This window comes from Plecotus auritus, assembly GCF_963455305.1.
Source record: "Plecotus auritus genome assembly, chromosome: 8".
Taxonomy (NCBI): Eukaryota; Metazoa; Chordata; class Mammalia; order Chiroptera; family Vespertilionidae; genus Plecotus; species Plecotus auritus.
Window position 1 is genome coordinate 93,571,955 of NC_137782.1, and position 21,135 is coordinate 93,593,089.

Here is a 21,135-nt window from a genome sequence, read left to right on the forward strand (position 1 = left end):
AGGTGGTACTGAGTTAGGGAGCTGGGCAGGGCCGGGAATTAGCCGTGGTAGTAACCTGAGATTTTCCCCAAGGGCAAAGGAAGGGGAACTGGAGGATTTTCACACAAGGGGAGATGGGGATTTGGAAAGGTGTCCTGGGGCTGGAGGTGGGCAAGGGAGAGGGGTGTGGCCAGCACTGGGCTGCTCGGGCCCCTTCCTCTCCCACCAACTCTTTTCAGAAAGCCCAACAAATTTACTGGAATGAATTCACATCTAACTTTTATTTTTATAATCAAATGATTTCTAAAAATAATTTCACTTCCAAAATTATTTGCCTACAAGAAATTCATTTAATTACAATTGGCCACAAATTCTTCACCGAGTGTCCAGGGGTCTTGGGAATTCTCTCAAAGTGGGGCGACTTCGCCTGTAAATTTGTTTCAAATAATTAAGTGTGATGCAATTTTTAATGATGATTAAATGGAACAATTAGTGAACTTGACATGTTAGGTTTTCTAGGCTTTTAGTTAAACACGTATGGATTCCGAATTTGCAATGCTCCCCCGCCCCTATATTTTGCAGCTCAAACATTTTCAAAGGCATCTGGAAGACAGAGGTGCTAAGACTGCCACGTCCAGAAGGGAAAACGAAGGAAATGGGGAGACACATCATAAAAGAGAGGAGCCCCCGGGGCTGTGGCTCGGAGTGAGTGCAGGAAGCGGTTTCAGAGGGGCAGGATTTGAATCTGGATCAGATAGCCACAGCGCCAGCCAAATGGCTCCCATGCTTGGTGGCTCTGCTGGCCATCCCTGTGAAGAGCAGGCAGGAGAAGCCGAACACCATGGATCTAAAACAATCCGGTTTTAAACTTGATCACTCAATCAAGTTAGATGCTTTTAAAGACAAATTTAATTATTCCGAGCTCAATGAAAGCCTTTTAATAAGCTGAACACCATGATTTCAGCCTCCGCCCGCAGGGCTACCAGTCAAGGCAAGGAGGGAGCACAGAGGGGAAGGAGGGGAGGTGGTGGAGAGGGTGTGGGAGGAAATGTGGGGGAGGAGCACAGGGTCCTAGCAAGCACATGCGCACACACTCACGCACACGCACACACACACAGACACACACACAGACACACATGTGCACACACAGATGGGCATTTGTTTTAGAAATGTATTTGCACATTTAAACCCATCACTTGTTCCAAAGCGTCTGATTGTGAAGCTTTTTATAATGTTTTGTTTTATTTTTAGAAACAGCGCTTTTTCTTGGGGACAACTGTACAGAGTGCGAAAGGAAACGCTAGCCGTTTGGCAGACGCCCTGTGTGTTCTGCCTCCTTGGCTGGCTCGCACATTCTCCTCGCTCTGAACGTTCCATCGATGCCTGCGACAGGAAGCCAGACACACATGCTGAAATAATTTCAACAAATATCAACTCAGAACCAACTCGAAGGGCTGGTACAGGCGCTTCTGCCTCCCCCACCCCTGGTGCAAAGGAGACAGCTCGGTTGCGCAGTGCGAGAGTTGCCGTGTTTATAAACAGCTTTCTTTTTCAGAATTAACGCATTCACTTGTCCAGTCTAATGGCCTCTGCTGCTTTTATTTTTAAGATCTATTTTTATTGATTTCAAAGAGGAAGGGAGAGGAAGAGAGAGATAGAAACATCAATTATGAGAATCATCGATCGGCTGCCTCCTGCATGCCCCCTACTAGGGATTGAGCCCACAACCCAGGCATGAGCCCTGACCAGGAATCGAACTGGAACCTGGGTCATAGGTCAACACTCAACCACTGACCATGCCAGCTGGGTGGCATCTGCTGTTTTTAGCTACCTAGCACCCAACCTCCTTCTTCTGGTAAAACCGCCCCAATTTTCCTTTTTTATTAATTGATTTTAGAGGGACAGAGGAAGGGAGAGAGGGGTAGCGGGGCAGGGGGGAGAGAAACATTGATTTGTTATTCCACTTATTCATGCATTCATTGGTTGATTTTGTATGTGCCCTGACCAGGGATTGAACCCACAACCTTGGCATATGAAGATGACACTCTAACCAACTGAGCTACCCGGCCAGGACTCCCAATTTTGCTTTTGAGAATCACCTCTCTCCCTTCTCAATCCATGTGGTTGGAAGGGAGCTGACCCCACTTCCAGGTCCAGGACAGAGCATGTGACCCAAACCTGGCCAATCAGAGCACTAGCTTCTTGTGGCTCCGTTCAGGGATGGGCACGTGATCTAAGCCAAGCCAATGGGATTTAATTCTGGAACTTTTGGTGGAAGAATTGGAAACCAATTTCTTCTCCTTTGATTTAGAGCTGTCAGAAACAAACCAGGGAGAAGACACCACCAGGACAGGAGAATCTGCTTGAAAGGAGAACCAGTAGACAGAAGAGAAGCTTGATGGTGAGGGACAGACACCTTCCTAACGTTGCATGTGCACATCTGTACCTGGTGGTGTGTGATCTAGCCCAGCTCTGGCCTGTTGCTTTTCAATTACAAAAGTCAACATTTCAGACCTACTAAACATGTTCAACAGGGTTGCAGGATACAATATCCTAATATATAAAAACCCTGGGTCTGCAATGACCAGGAGGGTTGACCAACTGGTCTGCTATGACTGAAGGCATGGTGACCCAGTATTGACTGCTGAGGGGACTGCGAATCAGGCCCAGAGAGAGGCCTGAAGAGAGAAGCAGGGTCTGATCTGTTGATCAGCACTTGCCTCTTTCTTTAGCTCCGGACCTGGTCAGCAGCTGTGCCTCCATTTCTCTCCAGGCCTCCACCGGGGCTGCTGATCAGCCCCACCTTTCTGATCAGGCCCCGTTGATAGGCCCAGAGATGCTGACTGGCATAGAAACCGACCAATCAGAACCAAATTGGCTGGCAGAGGAGGGAAGTTGGGAGCAAGATCAGGCCAGCAGGGGAGGGCAGTTAGGGGTGATCAGGTAGGCAGAGGCAGTTAGGGGTGATTAGGCTGACAGGGAAGGGCAGTTGGGGGCAAGATCAGGCCAGCAGGGGAGGGCAGTTAGGGGTGATCAGGTAGGCAGAGGCAGTTAGGGGTGATTAGGCTGAAAGGGAAGGGCAGTTGGGGGCAAGATCAGGCCAGCAGAGGAGGGCAGTTGGGGGCAATCAGGCCGGCAGGGGAGGGCAGTTGGGGTGACCAGGCCAGCAGGGGAGGGCAGTTGGGGGGGACAAGGCCTGCAGGGGAGGGCAGTTGTGGGGGACCAGGCCAGCAGGAGAGGGCAGTTAGGGGTGACCGGGCTGGCAGAGGAGGGCAGTTGGGGGAGACCAGGCCAGCAGGGGAGGGCAACTGGGGGCCATCAGGCCAGCAGGGGAGGACAGTTGGGAGTGATCAGGCTGGCAGGGGAGCAGTTAGGTGTTAATCAGGCTGGCAGGGGAGTGGTTAGGGGGTGATCAGGCTGGCAGGCAGAAATGGTTAGGGGCAATCAGGCAGGCAGGCAGGCGAGCTGTTAGGAGCCAGCAGTCCCGGATTGTGAGAGGGATGTCTGACAAACCGGCAGTCCGACATCCCCCGAGAAGTCCCATATTGGAGAGGGTGCAGGCTGGGCTGAGGGACACCCCCTCCACAGTGCATGAATTTCGTGCACTGGGCCTCTAGTCATTATATAAAAATCAACTGCATTCTTATAGACTAGCAGTGAAAGATTCAAAGTAAAATTTGGAAAAAAAATTCAATTTACCAAAGAATCAAAAAGAACAAATTACTTAGAAATAAATTTAGCAAAAAAACCCACCACCAACCGTTCAAGACTATCACTGAACAGAAGTTGAATAAATTCTACATAAGTGGAAAGGCCTCCTGCACTCGTGAGTTGGAAGACTTAACCTCCTGAAGGCAGCCATAGTCCCCAAACTGACCTCTACAGATCCAAGGTCATCCTTATTGATACCCCAGCTGGCTGTTGTGCAAAAACTGAAAAGCCAATCCTCAAATTCATAAGAATCCTGGGATATGCAAAACGATCTTGAAATATGAGAACAGAATTGGAAGATTCGTGAAAGTTCCTGCAAAGTTACCATAACAAGGACTGGGTAGAGCTGATGTAAGGCGAGACACAGCTCAGTGAAATTGAATCGAGAGCCCAGAAATAAACCCATACTGTTGTGGTGGGCTGATTTTTGACAAGGATGCTGAGACAACTGAACAGAGCAAAGAAGAGTCTTCAACAGATTATGCAAGGAAAACTGGACACCCATGTGCAGAAGAAAGGATTTGCACTCCTACCTTATACCAAGTGCAAGAATTAACTCAAAATAGATCAAAGACCTAAATAGAAGAGCTAACCCTAGAAACCTCTTAGAGGAAACAGGTGTAAATCTGCATAAAAATCAGGGTTTGGGCAATGGTTTCTTCAATATAACACCAAGAAACCAATAAATAAATAAGTAATTCATAAAAATTAAAAACTTTCGTGCAAAAGAAAACACAAAGAAAGGGAGCGTTTTCCTGCAAACTCTATATCTAGTAGAGATCTAGTATCCAGAATACAGACATATTACAATTCAACAATAAAAGACAAGTCACCCAAATAGAAAATGGGCAAAGGGCCCTGGTGTGGCTCAGCTGGTTGGAGTGTCATCCCTGTTGGGGCACATAGGGTACACGAGGCAACTGATCAATGTCTCTCTCTCTCTCTCTCTCTCTCTCTCTCTTTCTCTCTCTCTCTCTCTCCCCCTCTTCCTCTCTCTAGGATCAATTAAAAAAATGGGCAAAGAGTTTGAATGGACATTTCCCCAAAGAAGAAATGCAAACATTCAATAAGTAGGTGAAAACATGCCCGCCATCATTCATCCTCAGGGAAATGCAAGTCAAAACCACAATGAGATGCCACCTCCCATCCACCAGGATGGCCTTAAACATAATACTTTTAAGAAAGGGAAAGAGCAAGTGTTGGTGAGGATGTGGGAATGGGGGCCTCATACATGCTGATAGGATGTGAATTGGTGCCGCTGATGAGGAAAGCAGTTTGGCAGATCTTCAAAAAGTTAAATATAAAACTACCATGTGACCCAACCAGCTAGTTCCTCTCTGAGGATGAGAAGTGAAAACCTATGTCTGCACAGAAACTTGTACATGAGTATTCAGGGCGGCATTACTCAGACTAGCCAAATGTGGAGACTACCCCAATGTTCATCAACTGAGCAATGGATAAACAACTGTAATAATCCACCCATACAATGGAATGGTACTCAACTGAAAAGTGTATTGATGCTCGTGACAAAATGAATGAGCCTTGGAAAACATCAGGCTAAGGAAAAGCAGCCAGACACACAATATAAGAAAAAGATCACATATTGCATGACTCTGCTTATACAAAATGTTTGAAGTAGGCAAACCCATGGAAACAGGAAGTAGATTGTGGCTGACCGGTGCTGGGGAAGGACTGGAATGGAGCGAAGTTTCACTGGGGATGATGTGAACGTCCTGGAATTCGATCCTGTGGATGGTTGCACAACTTTGTGCCTATACTAAGCCCACTAGGTGTTAATGGTGAATTTCGTAGTATGTAAATTTTGCTCACCTTCTAAAAAAAGAGAACTTTTATTTTTACAGGGAACTTCTGTTTCCGGTTTGAGGTGCAAACAGCCTTGAAGTCATCACTCTTATTCTCACAAGAGGAAACAAGCGGACAAACTAAAAACCAACAACTTTTTTTTACCCAACAGAGAATGGAGGCCACGGGACAGCCTCCACCTGAAATCTGCAGACAATTGAATCCAGATGGTTACAGCTGAGCTGCGTCCCGGGCGCTGGAGTGGGGCCCTGCTCATTGGACCGGCTCTGAGGGGACGCTTCAGCCCTTTTCCCGGCCGCATTCGGATGGCCTGTGTGATGTTCCTAACCATGTTCTCGGTGCCCCACTCCATATCAGGCCTCACCCAGCGCCCTCCCTGGTCGTTGTGCACAGTGAGGTTCAGCCTCCCCTCCAGGGCATCACTTTGCGGGTCAGCGCAGCCCTGCCAAGCCCCCTGGCGTCCTGTGCTCACGCAGCCACCTGGCTCACCCTCTCCCTCCTTTTCTTCCTCATGCCTCTGAGCTCAATAATGCAGCCTTCCGCAACCTCCCTCTCGCTTCTGACAGCCCACTCTCACCCTCTCGGGGTTGTGCTGTGGTCCCAGGTGAGTTCTTTGAGGTCTGGGGTTGGGCCTGATGCACTGGTACCCCCCAGGAGCCTCCTCAGCACCCCAATGCACAGCCACCTTCTATCATGACTTAGCATCTAATCATGCTTGCAATCTAATAGATGCTCCCAAAACATCAGCTGTTCCGAGTTCAGCCATTATTCTGGACGGACACCGCTATATTGCTTGGGCTGTTCTCAAAAGTGTGTGTTTGCGGGGTCTCCTTCCCATTGGAACCCAAGGCTCCCCTCCCTCTGGGAAAGGCTCTTCTGTCCTGACTTCCCGGAGGAGGTGCTGCCTGTGAGCTCAGCCCAGGACCTACAAACGGGCCCAGAAGCTCCAGGGGCACTGGGTTATTGGAAACCCATCCTGGGAGCCTGTTATTAATAAAAGCGGCTCACATTTGCATGTGGCAGGCACCCTTTCAGACACCAAGCGCAAACAGCTCACAGGTACTGCTATCAACCCATTCTACAGATGAGGTGGCTGAGGGTCAGCAAGGGAGGCACTGGGGCTCCAGAGCCCCGCTGGGGCACAGCGCTGCGATGCCTGCCCTGCTCCTAGCACTGAAGCATAAATGAGCTCTTTAGGTTTTCCCCCAAGTCTTTGCGATCTGAGGTTTTTGTACACCAGAGGGAGCAGGTAGCGTAGACGCGTGCTGAGTTCTGTCCCCACGCAGTGGGGCAGCTTTGTAAGCCTGTGGCCTAGAAGCTTAGGAAACCTTGGGGCTGAGACCAAACTGGTCATCGCTGTGGGTTATGGACCCTGTTTAGGCTGATTGAAAAACAACACTTAGACATGAGAGAAATGTTACAAGTTTCTGTCGTGGGCACTGTGGGTGCCCCACTCAGACCCCTGAGATCCCTTTTGGGGTTCTGTGATCCACTTCCCGACTCCCTGGTCTCCCCTGGGAGACAACCGTGATACAGCCCTTCAGACAGGGGCACCTCTCAGAGTTTACTTCTAGAAGAACCCTACCTCATACAGTTTCTTTCTTGCAGACCTTATCAGAGCTTTTGTCATGCTTTGGTGATTTAAAAATTTTCCAAGGAGGAAAAGTAGGTAATGTTTTGGAAATTCCTTTAACCCAAACACCACCCTCTTGTTAAAACCACCCGCCCGAGCTCGAGTTTGCTCGGGACTGCCTGCCCTAAAGCAGAGGAGAAAGGAATTGGCCAAGGTCTCCAGGCAGCTCTGTGGGGCCCTGGGGTTGTTGCCGAGGGCGGTGGGGGCAGGGGAACGACCAAAGAAATAAACCAGCCTCATTCCAAAGATTGTAAAATTTATTGTGTAAGTATTGCAGCTCTTCAGAATGTCATCCTTGCCACTAACAATTATTGATAACAAGCAATTTCATCAGGCCTGTGGACTGCATCGAATACAAAGGCTGCCGCAGCAGCGGCGTGAACCCTGTCCAAGTGACACGGACAGTTAGCAGTTTAACGAACTCAGGGTGGCAAAGGGGAGCAGTTCGGCAAGGACGCAGTTCGGCGATGCAAGGACACCACCGGAGTAGGTGGCGATGCCGCACCGCACACCACAGACACGGTCAGGTGGCATTGGGAGCAGAGCAGCCTTCGCAGCCCCACAGTTACAGCAATGTTTGTGTTCGATAGTGGGAATGTCTTTATTTCATGTGTCATTGGGGATGCTTTAACCTGGAAGCTTTGTGTTACATGTAGAAAAAAGGAATCTCTGAAGAATCAGACAGAGGACAAGGACAGGGATGGATTCGGTGCTCGCCTGGCCCTGGTGCTCACTGGATGGGGAAGAGGTCACTCTTAGCTCTTTGCACAAACACTGGGCTATGAGGGAACATGGACAGCTCACGGTGGACTTTGCTAAGTCCGTGTGCCTGGACAGGGCTTTGTGGGAATGGGGTGTGGGGGATGTGCTGATTGACAGCAGGAAACAATGAGCATTACAGACAGCTGAGCTCCACCGCCTTTTCTGAGCCCAACCTGGTCCCCCTCCAACCAGCCGCTTCTAAAAACCCCCAAATCTCTACTGGCAACAGGGGGCCTCCTGAGGGGTGCACAAAGGCTTTTCAAAGATAACAGCCTGACAGTCGAAACCTAGAGGAAATCGTGCCCCCCCCACCCCCCCGCACCCCAGCTCTGGGGTCCAGAGAAACCCAGAGCTTAGCTACGGCACCAATTTCTGGAAACACACACCACTGTTCTCTTGAGATGCACGCCCCAGCTGTCACCTGCTGGGCACAAGCCCAGGGACAGGCCGCACGGCGACCTGGCCTGCAGCACCGACTGGGACTGATCAGAGGAGCCAGCTCTGCCATCCAACCAGCTGAGGTCGGCCGCCCGGCCGCCCGGCTTCCTCCTAACTCCGCAAGTATAGCAGATCGGACCACGCCACTGGCAACGAGGTTCAGAGGACCTGGGGGCGCTGCTCACTGGCTTTTGGCTGATGCTGCTCACACAAAGGAGGCCCTCTTCCAGGTTTCCACCCAGGGGGGCAGTAAGCACAGTACTCGGCCAGGGAGGCTGGGGCAGGAGGGGTCACCTGGCCCAGGGAGGAGTGCAGGGTGGAGGGCAGGTGGGCTGGGACGAGGGAGGGCAAAGGGGGGTTTGAGAAGCAGCAGCCCTTTGCAGGCCAGGAGCGGGAGGCGGGTCCGGGCGAGCCAGGCAGCGCCAGAACGCCGGCCCGGCAACTGGAGCCCAGTGTTTCCTCAGTAAGGCACTAGGGAGATGCCCCGGAAAGGTACCTTTAAAACTGTTCCCTACAAATTGTCCCTGTCCTGTCAGCACAAGATGGCAGGGGCTTCTCTGCTCGGCCTTTGAAAAGAACCCTCTTTGAGGGCAGCAAGCTTCAGCCTGAAGACCCACGGAGAGGCAGGTGCTGTTAGGCGGACACCCTTGCCAGGCTGGCCGAGGACGCAGCGGCCCGTGCCTGGTGTTCGCCTGTTTGTAAAATTTGTATATAAACAGAGTTCAAGTGGTCATAACTTCAAAACTGTTCCCAGGTTTTCATTTTTCAAGTAATAAAATAGTTGCTTAAAAACAATAGTTATTGCCTCATATCTTCCTCTTTTTATGTCAGTTGACTAGTTGGCATTCTGCCAAGAATGAGCACACCTCCATGGGGGGTCACCCCCTATGGAGATTAGCGAGTCCTCACTGGGAGAAAGGGCTCCAGCTCCAGCCACCATCCTCGGTAGATGCCAAGGGACCCCCACTCTACTTCCTGCCATTCACCTCTACTCGCACACACGTGTGCCCATGCACACCCACGAGGGGTCTCCCCACACCCAAATCTACTCAGTAAAACCCCAGTAAACAGGAGTCGTGTCTGAGGAAGATGCTGATGGAAACATAGGGAAAGAAACACATGGAACAGGACTGTTTCCAGGAGGAACGGGAATGGACAGAAGGCAGAGGACCCGCAGGGGTGGGGAACCTTTTTCATTCGCAGGCCATCCAAAATTACCACCTTATTTAACTCACTCACCCCTAATGCCTTGGCAGGGCCAGACCCAATGATTTCCCAGGTCTTATAGGGCCCCTGGGCCGACGTCCCCAGCCCTGGCCTAAAGCCTCGCGCGCAGGGGTGCAGAGGCTGTGAGGGTCCTTCTGCACGTCCTGGGAGTCTCGCTTCTTCATCTCTGGTCTTCTGTGTTTGGACCATTAAGCGGGAATCATACGTAGAGAGTAAGACAGGGACGAGGCACAGCCCTAAGACTTTGGGCCTTTCCTATAGCCAGTGGACTGCACTGACCTTAACTGACCAGTTCTGGAGCCACCATCGAATTCTGCACAACAAGCTGTCTGTACCCCTCGGCATGTCAATAGCAGCACTTTCGCCCCTGCCTATGAGGACCTTCATGATTAAAAAAATAGGAGGGAAAACTCAATTCCTTCAGTAACAGTTTATTTTCATTTGGGGAGGCAAAGCCACCACCTGGAACTCGGTGCCTCAATTTCATGCGATTCAAAGGCTGTTCTGACCCCGAGGAGAAAGCATGTCCCCTTCAGGCAGGAATGTGTAAGGAGGGAAGAGCCTACCCCAGGCACAGCGCCCACAGCGGACGCGCTGCCCCAGCCTCTCCGCTCAGGCGGAGCTCCTCTGCCCGCCGCCGAGCTCGGCATCTCTCCCTTAGAGTCTCGACAAACGTGATAAAAGTTTCCGTCAAACAAGCACTGACATATTTATATTAAAAAATAGTGCAAAAGCTCAACATTTATATAAATAACTCTAAACCCCTGCTTTGTCATTGCTTTCTTTACAAGGTAATACACACGTTCTGAGCTGGCACTCCAAGTGGCCCCTTCCTCTTCTAGCTCAGAAAACAGCCTGTGTGTGTTTTAATAGGACTCTTCTAATACAAAAATACTCCTGCCCTCATACATACAGTTTCTTTTACTTTATATATATTTTTATATATAATATTGCAGATCTTTAAACAAAGGTTTTGTGCAAATATGTTTTTAAAGTTAAGTGAAATCGTCATAAACAAACGAAAGGAAGCCTTCACGAAGCTCGACTAGCAACAGAAAAAACTAGGGTAGAATTGTTTCTTCTCTTTTGCCTTCAAGACAGGGCTCAACAAAGAAACATGGTTTCTGTGTGTTTGTTGTTTTGCAAGCTTTCTTAGCTTGTGCATCCGGACCAGACAGACATGTGACTATTTATACACAGGGAGGGGGAAGGGGTGGCGACACGCGTGTCCACCCCGGCCTCCTCTCTCTTCTTAGAAGTGCGGAGTGTTTGCCTTTTCACCCACCACTGCCCTGGCTGGTGGCCGGACCCTAGAGAGGGTGTCTCTTCTGTTTCTCCTTCTCTTGGCTCCAGGCAGCAGCGCTCTCCAGGGCCGTGAGGTGCGCGGGGTGGAGCCGGGCCCCCTCCAGCAGGGAGGCCGGCCCGCTGCTCTGCTGATGCTGGAAGGCGGCAGACCCGGGGTAGTGCCCAATGACCTCGCTGTAGGTGGGGGGCGGCCCCTCCATGCGCCCTCCGCCCCCGTAGCACGTGGCGCTGATGCCCGAGTTGCTGCTGGGGGGACAGGGGCCGCCCAGCATGGCGCTGTCCATCAAGTCGCTGTCGAAGATGGTCCTGTTTGGGGGTGCGCGCACCGACTCGCGGTTGAGCTCCAGCTGCTGCTCGGGGTCCCGCAGCTGGAGGGTGCAGGGGCCCTGGTAGGGCGGCGGCTCCTCCCCGTCCGACAGAGAGATGGTGGGTGGCAGGTCGATCTCATGCTGCAGGTAGGGGTAGGTGGGCTGAAAGCGGTGGAAGCGGTCCCGCTGGGCGAAGGGGGGCACGGCCAGGCGGTCCGTGGGCCTCGGTGGGGCATAGACCTGAGGCTGGAGGGAGCAGAGCAGAGTGAGGGTCCCCAGAAGCAGGGCCCGAAGCAAGGTTGGCTGTGTGCGACTCTGCTCTCTGGGGAAAGGGAGGTCGGGGCGAGGCGAGCCTGGAGCCTAGCCTCCACCTGAGTACCGCCCCCTCCTGCAACACTGGTCTGGGATCATCAGAGCTGAAGGGGGTCACCCTGGCTAGCCTGGGGCAGACACGGGGCTGCTCCCTGGGGTAGGTGCATCCTGTCTGGGCAGGGAGGACCAGCCACTGCGCATTTCTTCAGAGAAGGGCAGAGTGTGAGCCTGTAGCAGCCAGCTGTTCAGGCCCGGGAAGGGCACTGCTGGGCTGGGGGCCTCTGAGTCCACTGAAGCACTTTGGAGGGCAGGTATGGAGGGCAGGAGGGGAAGGGGTGGGCAGGCACACTGGGGCTCACCTCTGGGATTCCACTGCCGGACACGGTGCTCTCTGATGGCCAGAGGCATCCTTCCTGTGTGGGAGGAGAGAGGCAGGTCAGGAGATGAAGGACAGCTGAGAGCCAGGGGTCCACCCGGTTCTGACCCTGGGACCTTCCATTTGAAATGAGACCTTGCACTATCCACCTCTCTCCATCCCCACCGGGCCCTGGACACCTCTCAGACACCCATTTCTGGGCTCCCCCTCTGTCTCTGAAAATGCACCCTCCACACTTTCTAAAACATGCAGCTGAATCTCCTTTCTCTGAACCCTCCAGCACCTCCTGTGGACCTTAGAATAAATACAACATAACCCATGGACTAGCTGCTAAGAAAGCCTGGCTGGATCCAGCCCTCCTGGCCTTGGCCACCCCTTCCTGGCTGTGCCACCTTGGCGAGTGGCTGAATTCCAAGACTGAAGGAGTAGAGCGTACAAACCGCTCGGAGTGCACGGCGCCCTCTGCGAGCATATGAAAACATTGGATGCCATCACCACGCTGTCTCCAGCCCTGCTGACTGCTATCTAGTGCATCGAAATGCTAAGTATGCACCTCAGGGCCTTTCCACTGGCCACCCCACTGCATGGCCAACTCCTTGTTTTTTTCTTTTTATCCTCACACGAGGATATGTGTATTGCTTTTAGAGACAGACAGGGAGGGAGACATGGAGGGAGGAGAGAGAGGGAGAAGTGTGAGAGAGAAACATCGATTTGTTGCTTCCAGGATGTGCCCCGATGGGGCATCAAATCTAAGACCCTTCTTGCACGGGACGATGCTCCAACCAACTGAGCCACCCAGCAGGACTCCTTGCTTTCTAATCCCAGTGTCCCCTGCAGACTTCCTCCGACACGATACCTGGAGGGCCCTCACCCATTACAAATCCTGTCCTCTAGTGATTTCCTTCACAAGACATCTTGTCTACTTGTTTATTTAGCTCTTGACTGTCTTGGCCTCCCCACTGTGAGCCCAGGTTATAGGTGAAGAAATACAAGCGTTGATAAGGGAAGCCCCACCTAGCTGCTTTGCCACGACATGATTCAGTGATTCAACAGATGTGGATGTGGCCCCACTTCTGTGCCAAGCTCCGGGCCAGGTGCCAGGCATGTCGCTGCCACCTCATGAGGCTTATGCCCTCTGCCCTGAAACTCTGGGTGGGGCCTGTAGCTCCCCTGGGGAATGGACAGGGATGGCTCTGGACTCCAGTCTGCGCACAGGCAGCCAGGCTGCACTGGTTCTGTATGAGTTCCAGCCACACTGCTGGCTCCCTCGTACCTACTACCCGCTGCTGGCAGCGTCTGTCCTGCTCAGGCCACCCTGACCTTGGCCCGTCAGAGGTTAGACAGTGAGCCCACCTCAGAGGGGCCAGGGGACAGGAAACAGCATGCTCTGCAGACATTGGGGCCTCAGCTCCCACCGAGCTGGAAACCCTGCCAGAGGTTCCTGGGACTTCTATCATCTGACGAAAAGACCCCTCCGTCTGTACTCAGATTCCTGTTTCATGCGGAGAGACCTGAGAGCCAGGAAAGTGGGACCCCCACACCAGGATCAGTTCATCTGAGGGGCAAAAAAATTTAAAAATTAAAGCTAGCTTTATTGAGATATACCTGACTGCACATATTAAAAGTATATAACTTGGTTAAGTTTTGGCATAGTATATACCAGGAACCCATCACCACAATCAGAATAACAAACACATCCATCATCCCATTAATTTCATTGGGGGCACTTTTTCTGGAGGGGTTCTCAGTTGAGGATTCCCTGGAGGGCTGCAATTTCCATTATGGCCACTAGGGGGCCCTGTGTCTCTCAAAACTGTCCCAACAGGAACGCACTGACTAAACCATGAAGATGCATTGGGGCCTAGTATGTTCCAGGTGTGGGGATGCAGAGAGCAGACATACACTGTTACTGTAAATATGGTCGTCAATGGCCATTTTGGTACTAATATTAATTAACAATGCCATATCAATTGCTGCCTTGGTGTCAGGTACTGTGATAAGCTCTTTTAAGCATCATTTCAATTCTCCCAGTAAACCAACCACCTGTTCCCAAATGGAGTCGGGAGCCCTGGGGAGGGGTGCAAGCAGCCACGGTGTCTTGGATGAAATGTGACCCATACAAGCCCCTCTAAAAGCCTCCTGTGAGGCCCTCCAGCCAAGCCCCGGCAGGACATGGCCGCCAACACCTCTTCTCCCACTTCCACCCCCACCGGCAGAGCCCTAGCCCAGAGGTCCTCCACCTGGTTGCAAAGTAGCACCACTCAGGGAGGTTACGAAAACACCCATCAGCGCCTGGGTGCCCCACGGCAGACCCAGAACCACCCACCATCCTTGCCACTGACTACCTCCACCCGTGCATTTGGAGGTCACCTCCTCCTTCAGAGAGTTCGGGGAACCACCCACCGGGCCAGATGCCTGGCTGGAGGCTCCCACAGCACCCCAGCTCCCCACCAGCCTGGCCCTGCGTACAGAAACCCACCGCCAGGGCGGCACTGCACGCAAGTACAACCCCTGCCAAGCGGCTGGTCTTCCTTGCCTTGTTCCCCAGTTCAGTGAATGGCCCCAACATCTTTCCAGATGCAAATGCCAGACCCCCAGGGTTGTTTCAGACAGCTCCTTCTTGCCCCCTCCCATCCCCCCTCCCATCCCCAGCACCCCCAGGCTCCATCATTTTTTTTTCTAGAAGCTTCCTTGTGGTGAGCCCGTCCAGCCTGGCATGGCTTCCCCATGTAGAACCAGGGGTCTGCAAACTGTTTCCTTAAAGGGCCAGAGAGTGAGCTAGTTCCTGCTTGGTGGGGCAGACGGTCTGTTACACCACTAACAACGTTGCTCTGGGGCAAACACAGCCACCAGGGAAGATTCCATGGGAATGGGCTTGACTGCATGCCAGTGAGGAAACAAATACCCAGAAAGTCACCCCGAAAAGGGGCCACGGCAGGGCAGCCAGGCCGGGCTGGGCCCAGCCCCAGGCAGACTGTGGCAGGGTTTGGGTCTCTCTGGGAGGTTGCTGGATCCAGAGATTCCTCAGACCCGCCCTGTCTGGCAGGGGGTCCTCAGGGGAGCTGCCACCCTTTCATCAGGCCTAACAAGGCTGTGTTTACCCATCTAGGCGTCCCTGGGGACCTGTGCAGGTGGCTGGGTAGATGGCAGGGGGGAGGGGCACCTTTCTTTTAGCCCCGGGTATCCTGAATCCTAACCTCCATCTGGGCATGAAGTCCCAGGTGCTGCCACAGAGCTGCCGCCCTCCGTGGAAGCAGACACACCTCCCCCGGGAGCCTCTGCACCTCCACAGTCGCCAACTTCATCCTCCAGGACCATAGGCTGGGCCACCTGGGGCGGCAGGAGAAAGGCTAGCTCCACCTATTCCACAGATGCTCACTCTCCTTGGAGGGAAGGGGACCCACCTGGAGCATGTCTATAGGGCTGGCCTGGAGGGCTGGTCTATTGTCCTTTGTGCAAAAGGCCCTCACTGGCTCCAGCCCAGAGGGAGAAACAACAGGGAGGAGAACAAACGGGCTGTGGGCTCTTCAAACCTCTCAAACCGCCACTTAAAAGCTGTGAGGCCTCAGAGCGGCAGCTCCTTGCCCTGGCAACCTGGTGGCACACTGAGGCTGTGGCCTGATGCAAGCAGAGATGCCAGAACCTGCCGGGACAGGCCTGCCTGTGGACTTGGCTCAGCCGGAGACCCAGGAACCGGGAGGCCACACCCAGCACCGCCTCCTGTCCTGTCACTGTCCTCCCGGTGCCAAAGAACATCGACTGAGATGTGCGCTGCCCACAGTCTCGGGGCTGCCTGTGAGCCACCTTCCTCGATTCCCAACTGCCCTCGGACCCCAGCGTCTGCCCCAGGCTTTCCCACGAGTGGGACTGAAGCCCGTTTCATGAAGGAGGGACTGGTCCCAGGGCACACGGCCAGGACCCGGGAGCTGGGATTACACTCGGCCCCGGGAAGAGTCCTTCCCCGGTGACCCGCTGCCTCCAAGGCGCCGAGTCCCTGCCCGACGCCCGGAGGCGCTGGCTGAGGAAGGGCTCTCCCGTGTCTGGGTCACCAGCAGGGCTCGGCACCTGAGCCACCACCCTGTCTGCCCGGCCTCTGCCTGAACCTGGAGCTCTGTCCCCTGCAGGTCCTGCGACCCCGGCTTGGGGCACCCTGGTGGTCCCGAGGGTGGCACTCACTGAGGACAGGGCGTCTTCTCTCCTCCTGCCCTGGCTGTGCCGGCTGATGAAGGAGCGCGCGGACAGCTTGTAGTGGCTGAGCAGGCACGTGATCACCACCACCATCACCATTACCACCACCACGATGATGGTGATCTCCACGAACTCCAGCTCCGCTGCAAGAGCAAGGGGACTCGTGAGCCCTGGGAACCCCACACGGCCCCCCACACCCAGCCCATAAACGCCCACGGCTCCTGCAGATGCCCCCACTCAGAGACACAAACAATCACACCACACACACCACCCTCCACGGACAGGAGTGTGAGGACCCCCTCTGGCCAAGAGGCTCAGAACAACCAGTTCCCGTGGCTGCAGACACTGCAATTCTTATTTCTGGTTTTGTTTTGTTTCCCCTCGAAGACAGAAAACCTCTCAAGTGCTGGGAAAGGAAGGGTATTTTGATCTTGCCGGAGGTTTCTGCTGACTCAGCAGGTCCCTGTTGAGGGGCTTGGCAGGTGGCCATGGCTGGTGCCAGCAGACCCCCTCCCCCCGGCCCCGCAGCAGGTGTTAGCCTCCCCGGCCTGCTGGGCAGAACACCCTGTCCAACAAGCAGAGGATTGTGCCTCCTGACCCAGATGGACAAGGAGACTCCACAATGCCACCAGGCACTCCAGAGCCACTCGCGGAGGGGCCCCCAGGGCAGGTTCAAGCTCACAGCCACTTGGCTCAGCTTTTTCTCCTCCAAGACAGAAGAGTGGAGTGGGCAGGGTGGGACAGGCTGCAGATGAGGTGTGGCTGTGGCTGCAGTGAGGCGTGGCTGTGGCTGCAGGTGAGGCGTGGCTGCGGTTTGAAGTGAGGTGTGGCTGTGGCTGCAGGTGAGGCGTGGCTGTGGCTGCAGGTGAGGAGTGGCTGTGTTAGCACTCTGCCTCCAACGGGGCCCACCCAAACTCCAAGCCCTGCAGGGCCAGCCCCTCTTGACTCTGGGGTCTGTTTTCCGGAGGATTCCAGCGGTGAACGTTGCTGTTGGTCCAACCACGGAAGCCTCTCCACACAGAGCCACATCGTCCGGGAGCCCTGGCCCTTTCATCCCGCGGGTTTCCAGGATGCCCACCTTCTCCTTATATTTCTGCCCACTTGGCACCATTAGTAAGTAAGTCAGGCAAGTCTGCCCCCCAGGGGACATGTGGCAATATCTGGGGACAGGAGTGATGGTCACAACAAGGGGTGCTCCTGGCACGTGGTGGGCAGGGGCCAGCAGTGCTGTGCAACCTCCTACGTGCACACAATGCCCAGCAACGGGATGATCCAGAACAGTGGCACGGGCATCCCTGCATGGGGCCGAGTACAGCCCAGGCCACTTTCATCAGCCACCTTAGAGGTCAGGTGACAGACTCCCGTAACCCAAGGGTCCAGAACTGGTGGCTCCTCCCACGGTCATTGCACCCAGGAATTTAATCTGGAGTTTGGGCCTTGGCTCTGGCCCGTGGGTGGAACTGTGTCTCCTTTTCGCTCTGGAGGGGCCAGGCGGGAGGATGGCCAGGGGCTTTGGTGCAACACGGAGCCCTGAGAAGGCTGGGGCCCCGCCAGGCAGAGACTGGGCAGCCGCCACCACCCTCCGGACACCCTGAGTTCTTGCCGGGAGGGCGGGCCAGGGCTGGGCAAAGGCCAGTCGTCTTGCCTCAACTCAGTTACTATGGCCACACCTCCTGCCTCCCTAGACAGGCTGGTCCCGGGCCTGGCAGCCTGGCTTGATTCCATAGGGCCAGGTCCTGGCGGTTAGGACCCAGGATAAAGCCACCCATTCAGGGACACACAGGCCGGCTGTGTGCAACACCATGGCCTCCCCCAAGGGACCTGTGACTCCCCGCCCCCCGCCTGGCCAACTCTGCCCCCAGCCAGACAGCAGCAGTGGGCACCCATCTCCCCTCCCCCACTGTCTCAGGGGCCCTGCCCATGCTGGGTCTGGAGGGGGGTGTGGGCTGCCTTTGTCCCTGCCCAGGTGGCTTGCAGGGCCCAGGCCAGGCTCTGCCCTCCTGCTGATGTCGCCAGGTCTGGATGGCGACAGTGGCTGCAGCACAGGGCCATCCATGGATGGGCCCCCGCAGACCAAGTGGGTGTGAAGAACCCCCACAGCTCCACGGACGGCCAAGAGAGGCCCAGAGGACCTGGTTTCTGGGGTCCGGTGTCCAGAGTGAAAGGATCACCCCCAGAAATGAGCACAGGCGGCTCCTGACAGCACTGTTGTACCCACCCAGGTGCCGGCCACAACCCACGAAGGCATGAGCCACAAAACCCCCGTGGCAGGAGAGGGAGAAACTCTCAGAAAAAGTAAGTACAGCTGGTTTGGGGTCATATTCTGGAAGCCAAGGCATGGGGTCTGGGCCCAGAGCAAGGAGGAGAGGCCAGGGTCCCTGAGCCTCTCTCTGGCCCAGGCTGGCACAGCCGCTGTGCCCTGACATGGCTCGAGTCCATCCCTACTGCCCAAGCTAAGGGAAGGATGAAGGGCAGCTGCCCGGGAAGCCTGTGGATGGTGATGTGTCCACACTCAGGGAGCGTGTCCTGAAGGTGACCATGATTACTGGGGGGCTCATTAGCACCCCAGCGACAGCAAAACAAGGGCAGCCCAAACCTATTAGCCCGAGGAGAAAGGGGTAACCTGAACGCCGTAGACCACACCCGGCACAAAGGCTCGGGGTGGGCACTGAGTGTGCAGGAGCCCCAGCAGCGGACTCCCCGGGACAGGAGAGAATGCCCTGGGCGGGGTTTGGCCTTGGCTATGGGGTGAGGGGACTCTGGTCCTACTGACAGCACCCCCATGCACTTTCACAAGCAGAGGACATGAACCCCTTCTCTGGGACGTGAACCCCGAAAGCACCTGCTGGGAAAGGTTGCACACTGGAGGCCTGAGGACATCTGCACCCACAGTTCCCTAACCGGGGTGGGCGGCCACCCTCTACACAGGTTGTGCCATCGCTTGACCCAAGCCCCTCCCAGGTCAGTCACCAGCCTGGCCCCTTGGGTAGCTTGGGCCTCAGCGTCGTGTGACCCTCACTCTGGCTCCCACGGGGGGTGAGGGTAGGGGGAGGATGAGGGGAGAGCACTCACAGCATGAGCCCCTCTCCCCAGTCCACACACCCCTCTGGAAGGCACTGCTGCTGGAACCCCATGGGCCAAAGGGGACAGTGGCCAGGCGGCTCCCCAGTGGGCCCACCTCCCCATCTCCCCAGAACCTAGGGACCCTCCAGGAGGCTGCCCCGCCTCTAGTGCCAGTGACTCGTCCAAGAGCTTTAAAGGCACTGGGAGGCCAAGCACAGGGTGGGCGGCTTCGGGACCTCCAGCCAAAGCGGAGTCCAGGGTCACTCAACTGCCAATGGTTAGATGCAGGGCCCTGCCTCAGTTTCCCCAAACTGACAGACCTCCCTTTACCCAGACAGGAGGCCAAGTGGCCTGGATGGTACATGCAGAGGTGGGACCTACCACTGACCTCCAACTTGAATCCCCAAATCTCCTGTGACCACAGGACTCAATGCCAGAGCCTGGTCACCAAGGGGACAGAGCGAGAGGGGGTGGGCGGGCTGGTCCACAGCCCCACTCGCGGTACTCATGGTAACTACTCGCTGTAACCATGGTGATGGTGCTAACAGTTGCAGCATGTGCAGGCCAGCGCTGAGCTCTGTTCCCCCGAGTGATGAGGTGGATGCCATCCCCATCCCCAATTTGCAGACGAGCAAACTGAGGCTCAGGGAGCCATTCCTAGAAAAAGCAGGGCCAGGTCCTGAACCCAGAGCCTCCCTGAGAGCTAAAATGGGAAAGGGCCTTGTTCTGCTCAATTCTCCTGGCTCTCCCACACCCCGAGCGCCTCTGAGGACATCTGCGTCTGCCAGCTACGAGGTGTGACCACACCTTGGGCACACGCACCTCTGTGAGCCCCAGTTACAACCTGGAAAGAGCTCAGAGAGGACAGGACGCAGCAGGTGCTCCGTGGTCACTGTTATCATGATTCCCAACACCCCTGTGGGGACAATGGCACCCCTCCCCAGGCTGGTGCCCAGGAAATGCTGGATCTGTCCCAGGGTTCAGTGTTTGGGGCAAGGTCATCCAAAAGGCCACCCAGGCTGGCAGCTGGGTCAGAGGCCACTAGGGACTATGGACCCTTGTCCCTGCTCCCGGCTGTGAGACGGAGCCCTCGGAAAAGACAGCACTTTTCCTCACTCACTCACTGTGTTCGGGCATCAGGTCTGCTGGGTGGGTGGGCGAGAGTAGCTGTTCTTTCACTCTGTACCCCCCTTGGGGTGGGTGACGGATGTGGCAGGCTCCGGGGTGACCGGGCCCTGCTTCCGCATGCAGAGTAAAGCCACTCTAGTTTAATTTAGCATCCTCTTTCCTTGTGAATAATTTCAAACGCACAGGTCCCTCTGTGGCCCCGGAGTGGTCAGACCTCCCGGCTTTTGTCTTCTCTGCCACAAACAGACGCAGTGGCTGAGACGGTCACACACACCTCGGATCCCCTGGGTGTCCGGCACGGCCCGAATCCCACGGACATTGCTTTATCGAATCCTCACTGTCATTCTGTGACCTCCCCCCATTACACGGAGGCTGAGAGAGGCGAGGGGCTGGCTGAAGGCCCTACAGCCCACGGGCCCCGATGAGGCCGACTGCCCACACCCAGGCCTAAGTCCCATGGCTCCAGTGTCGCCAACAGCCGCGTCCAGGCAAAGGCCTCGTGTTAACGGGACTGGCCACCTGGCTGGAGCGTCACCCACCACGTGGTCCTGGAAGCCAGTGGCTGTGGCCAGTGTTGCCCATCTCTCTCCGCCAACACGGAGGACAGTGAGGACAGAGAGGAAGGAACCGCTTGTCAGGCACAGGGAGCTGTGGGCACCACCCCGGGCACTTCATAAAGACACTAGCAGCTGCCCTCTCCTCTGCACCATCTAGGTGCCAAGTACCTCGCCAGGACAGGACTTCCCGCTTTAACTCCCATGACCACCCGGGTGCACGCCAGCCCCTCACAGCCAGGGGCCGAGGGGAGAGCATCCCGAAGCCACAGCTGCCAGGATGCTCTCTCAGAACCTGTTTTTAAGATTACATTAAAATCGAGGCTT

At 55.1% G+C, this 21,135-nt stretch overlaps 1 protein-coding gene across 1 annotated transcript in view; it reads right to left on the reverse strand.

Annotated features, from left to right (window-relative positions):
• Window positions 1–7,394: 7,394 nt before the first annotated feature.
• Window positions 7,395–21,135, reverse strand: part of PMEPA1 (prostate transmembrane protein, androgen induced 1) — a 53,528-nt gene continuing 39,787 nt past the window's right edge. Inside the window, exons 2-4 of the mRNA XM_080684565.1 lie at window positions 16,052–16,206; window positions 11,859–11,912; window positions 7,395–11,433 (exon numbers count right to left, since the gene is read on the reverse strand). Of these exons, the coding sequence (XP_080540691.1) occupies window positions 10,885–11,433; window positions 11,859–11,912; window positions 16,052–16,206 (758 nt within the window). The 3' untranslated portion in view covers window positions 7,395–10,884. The remainder of the gene's footprint in view (window positions 11,434–11,858; window positions 11,913–16,051; window positions 16,207–21,135) is intronic.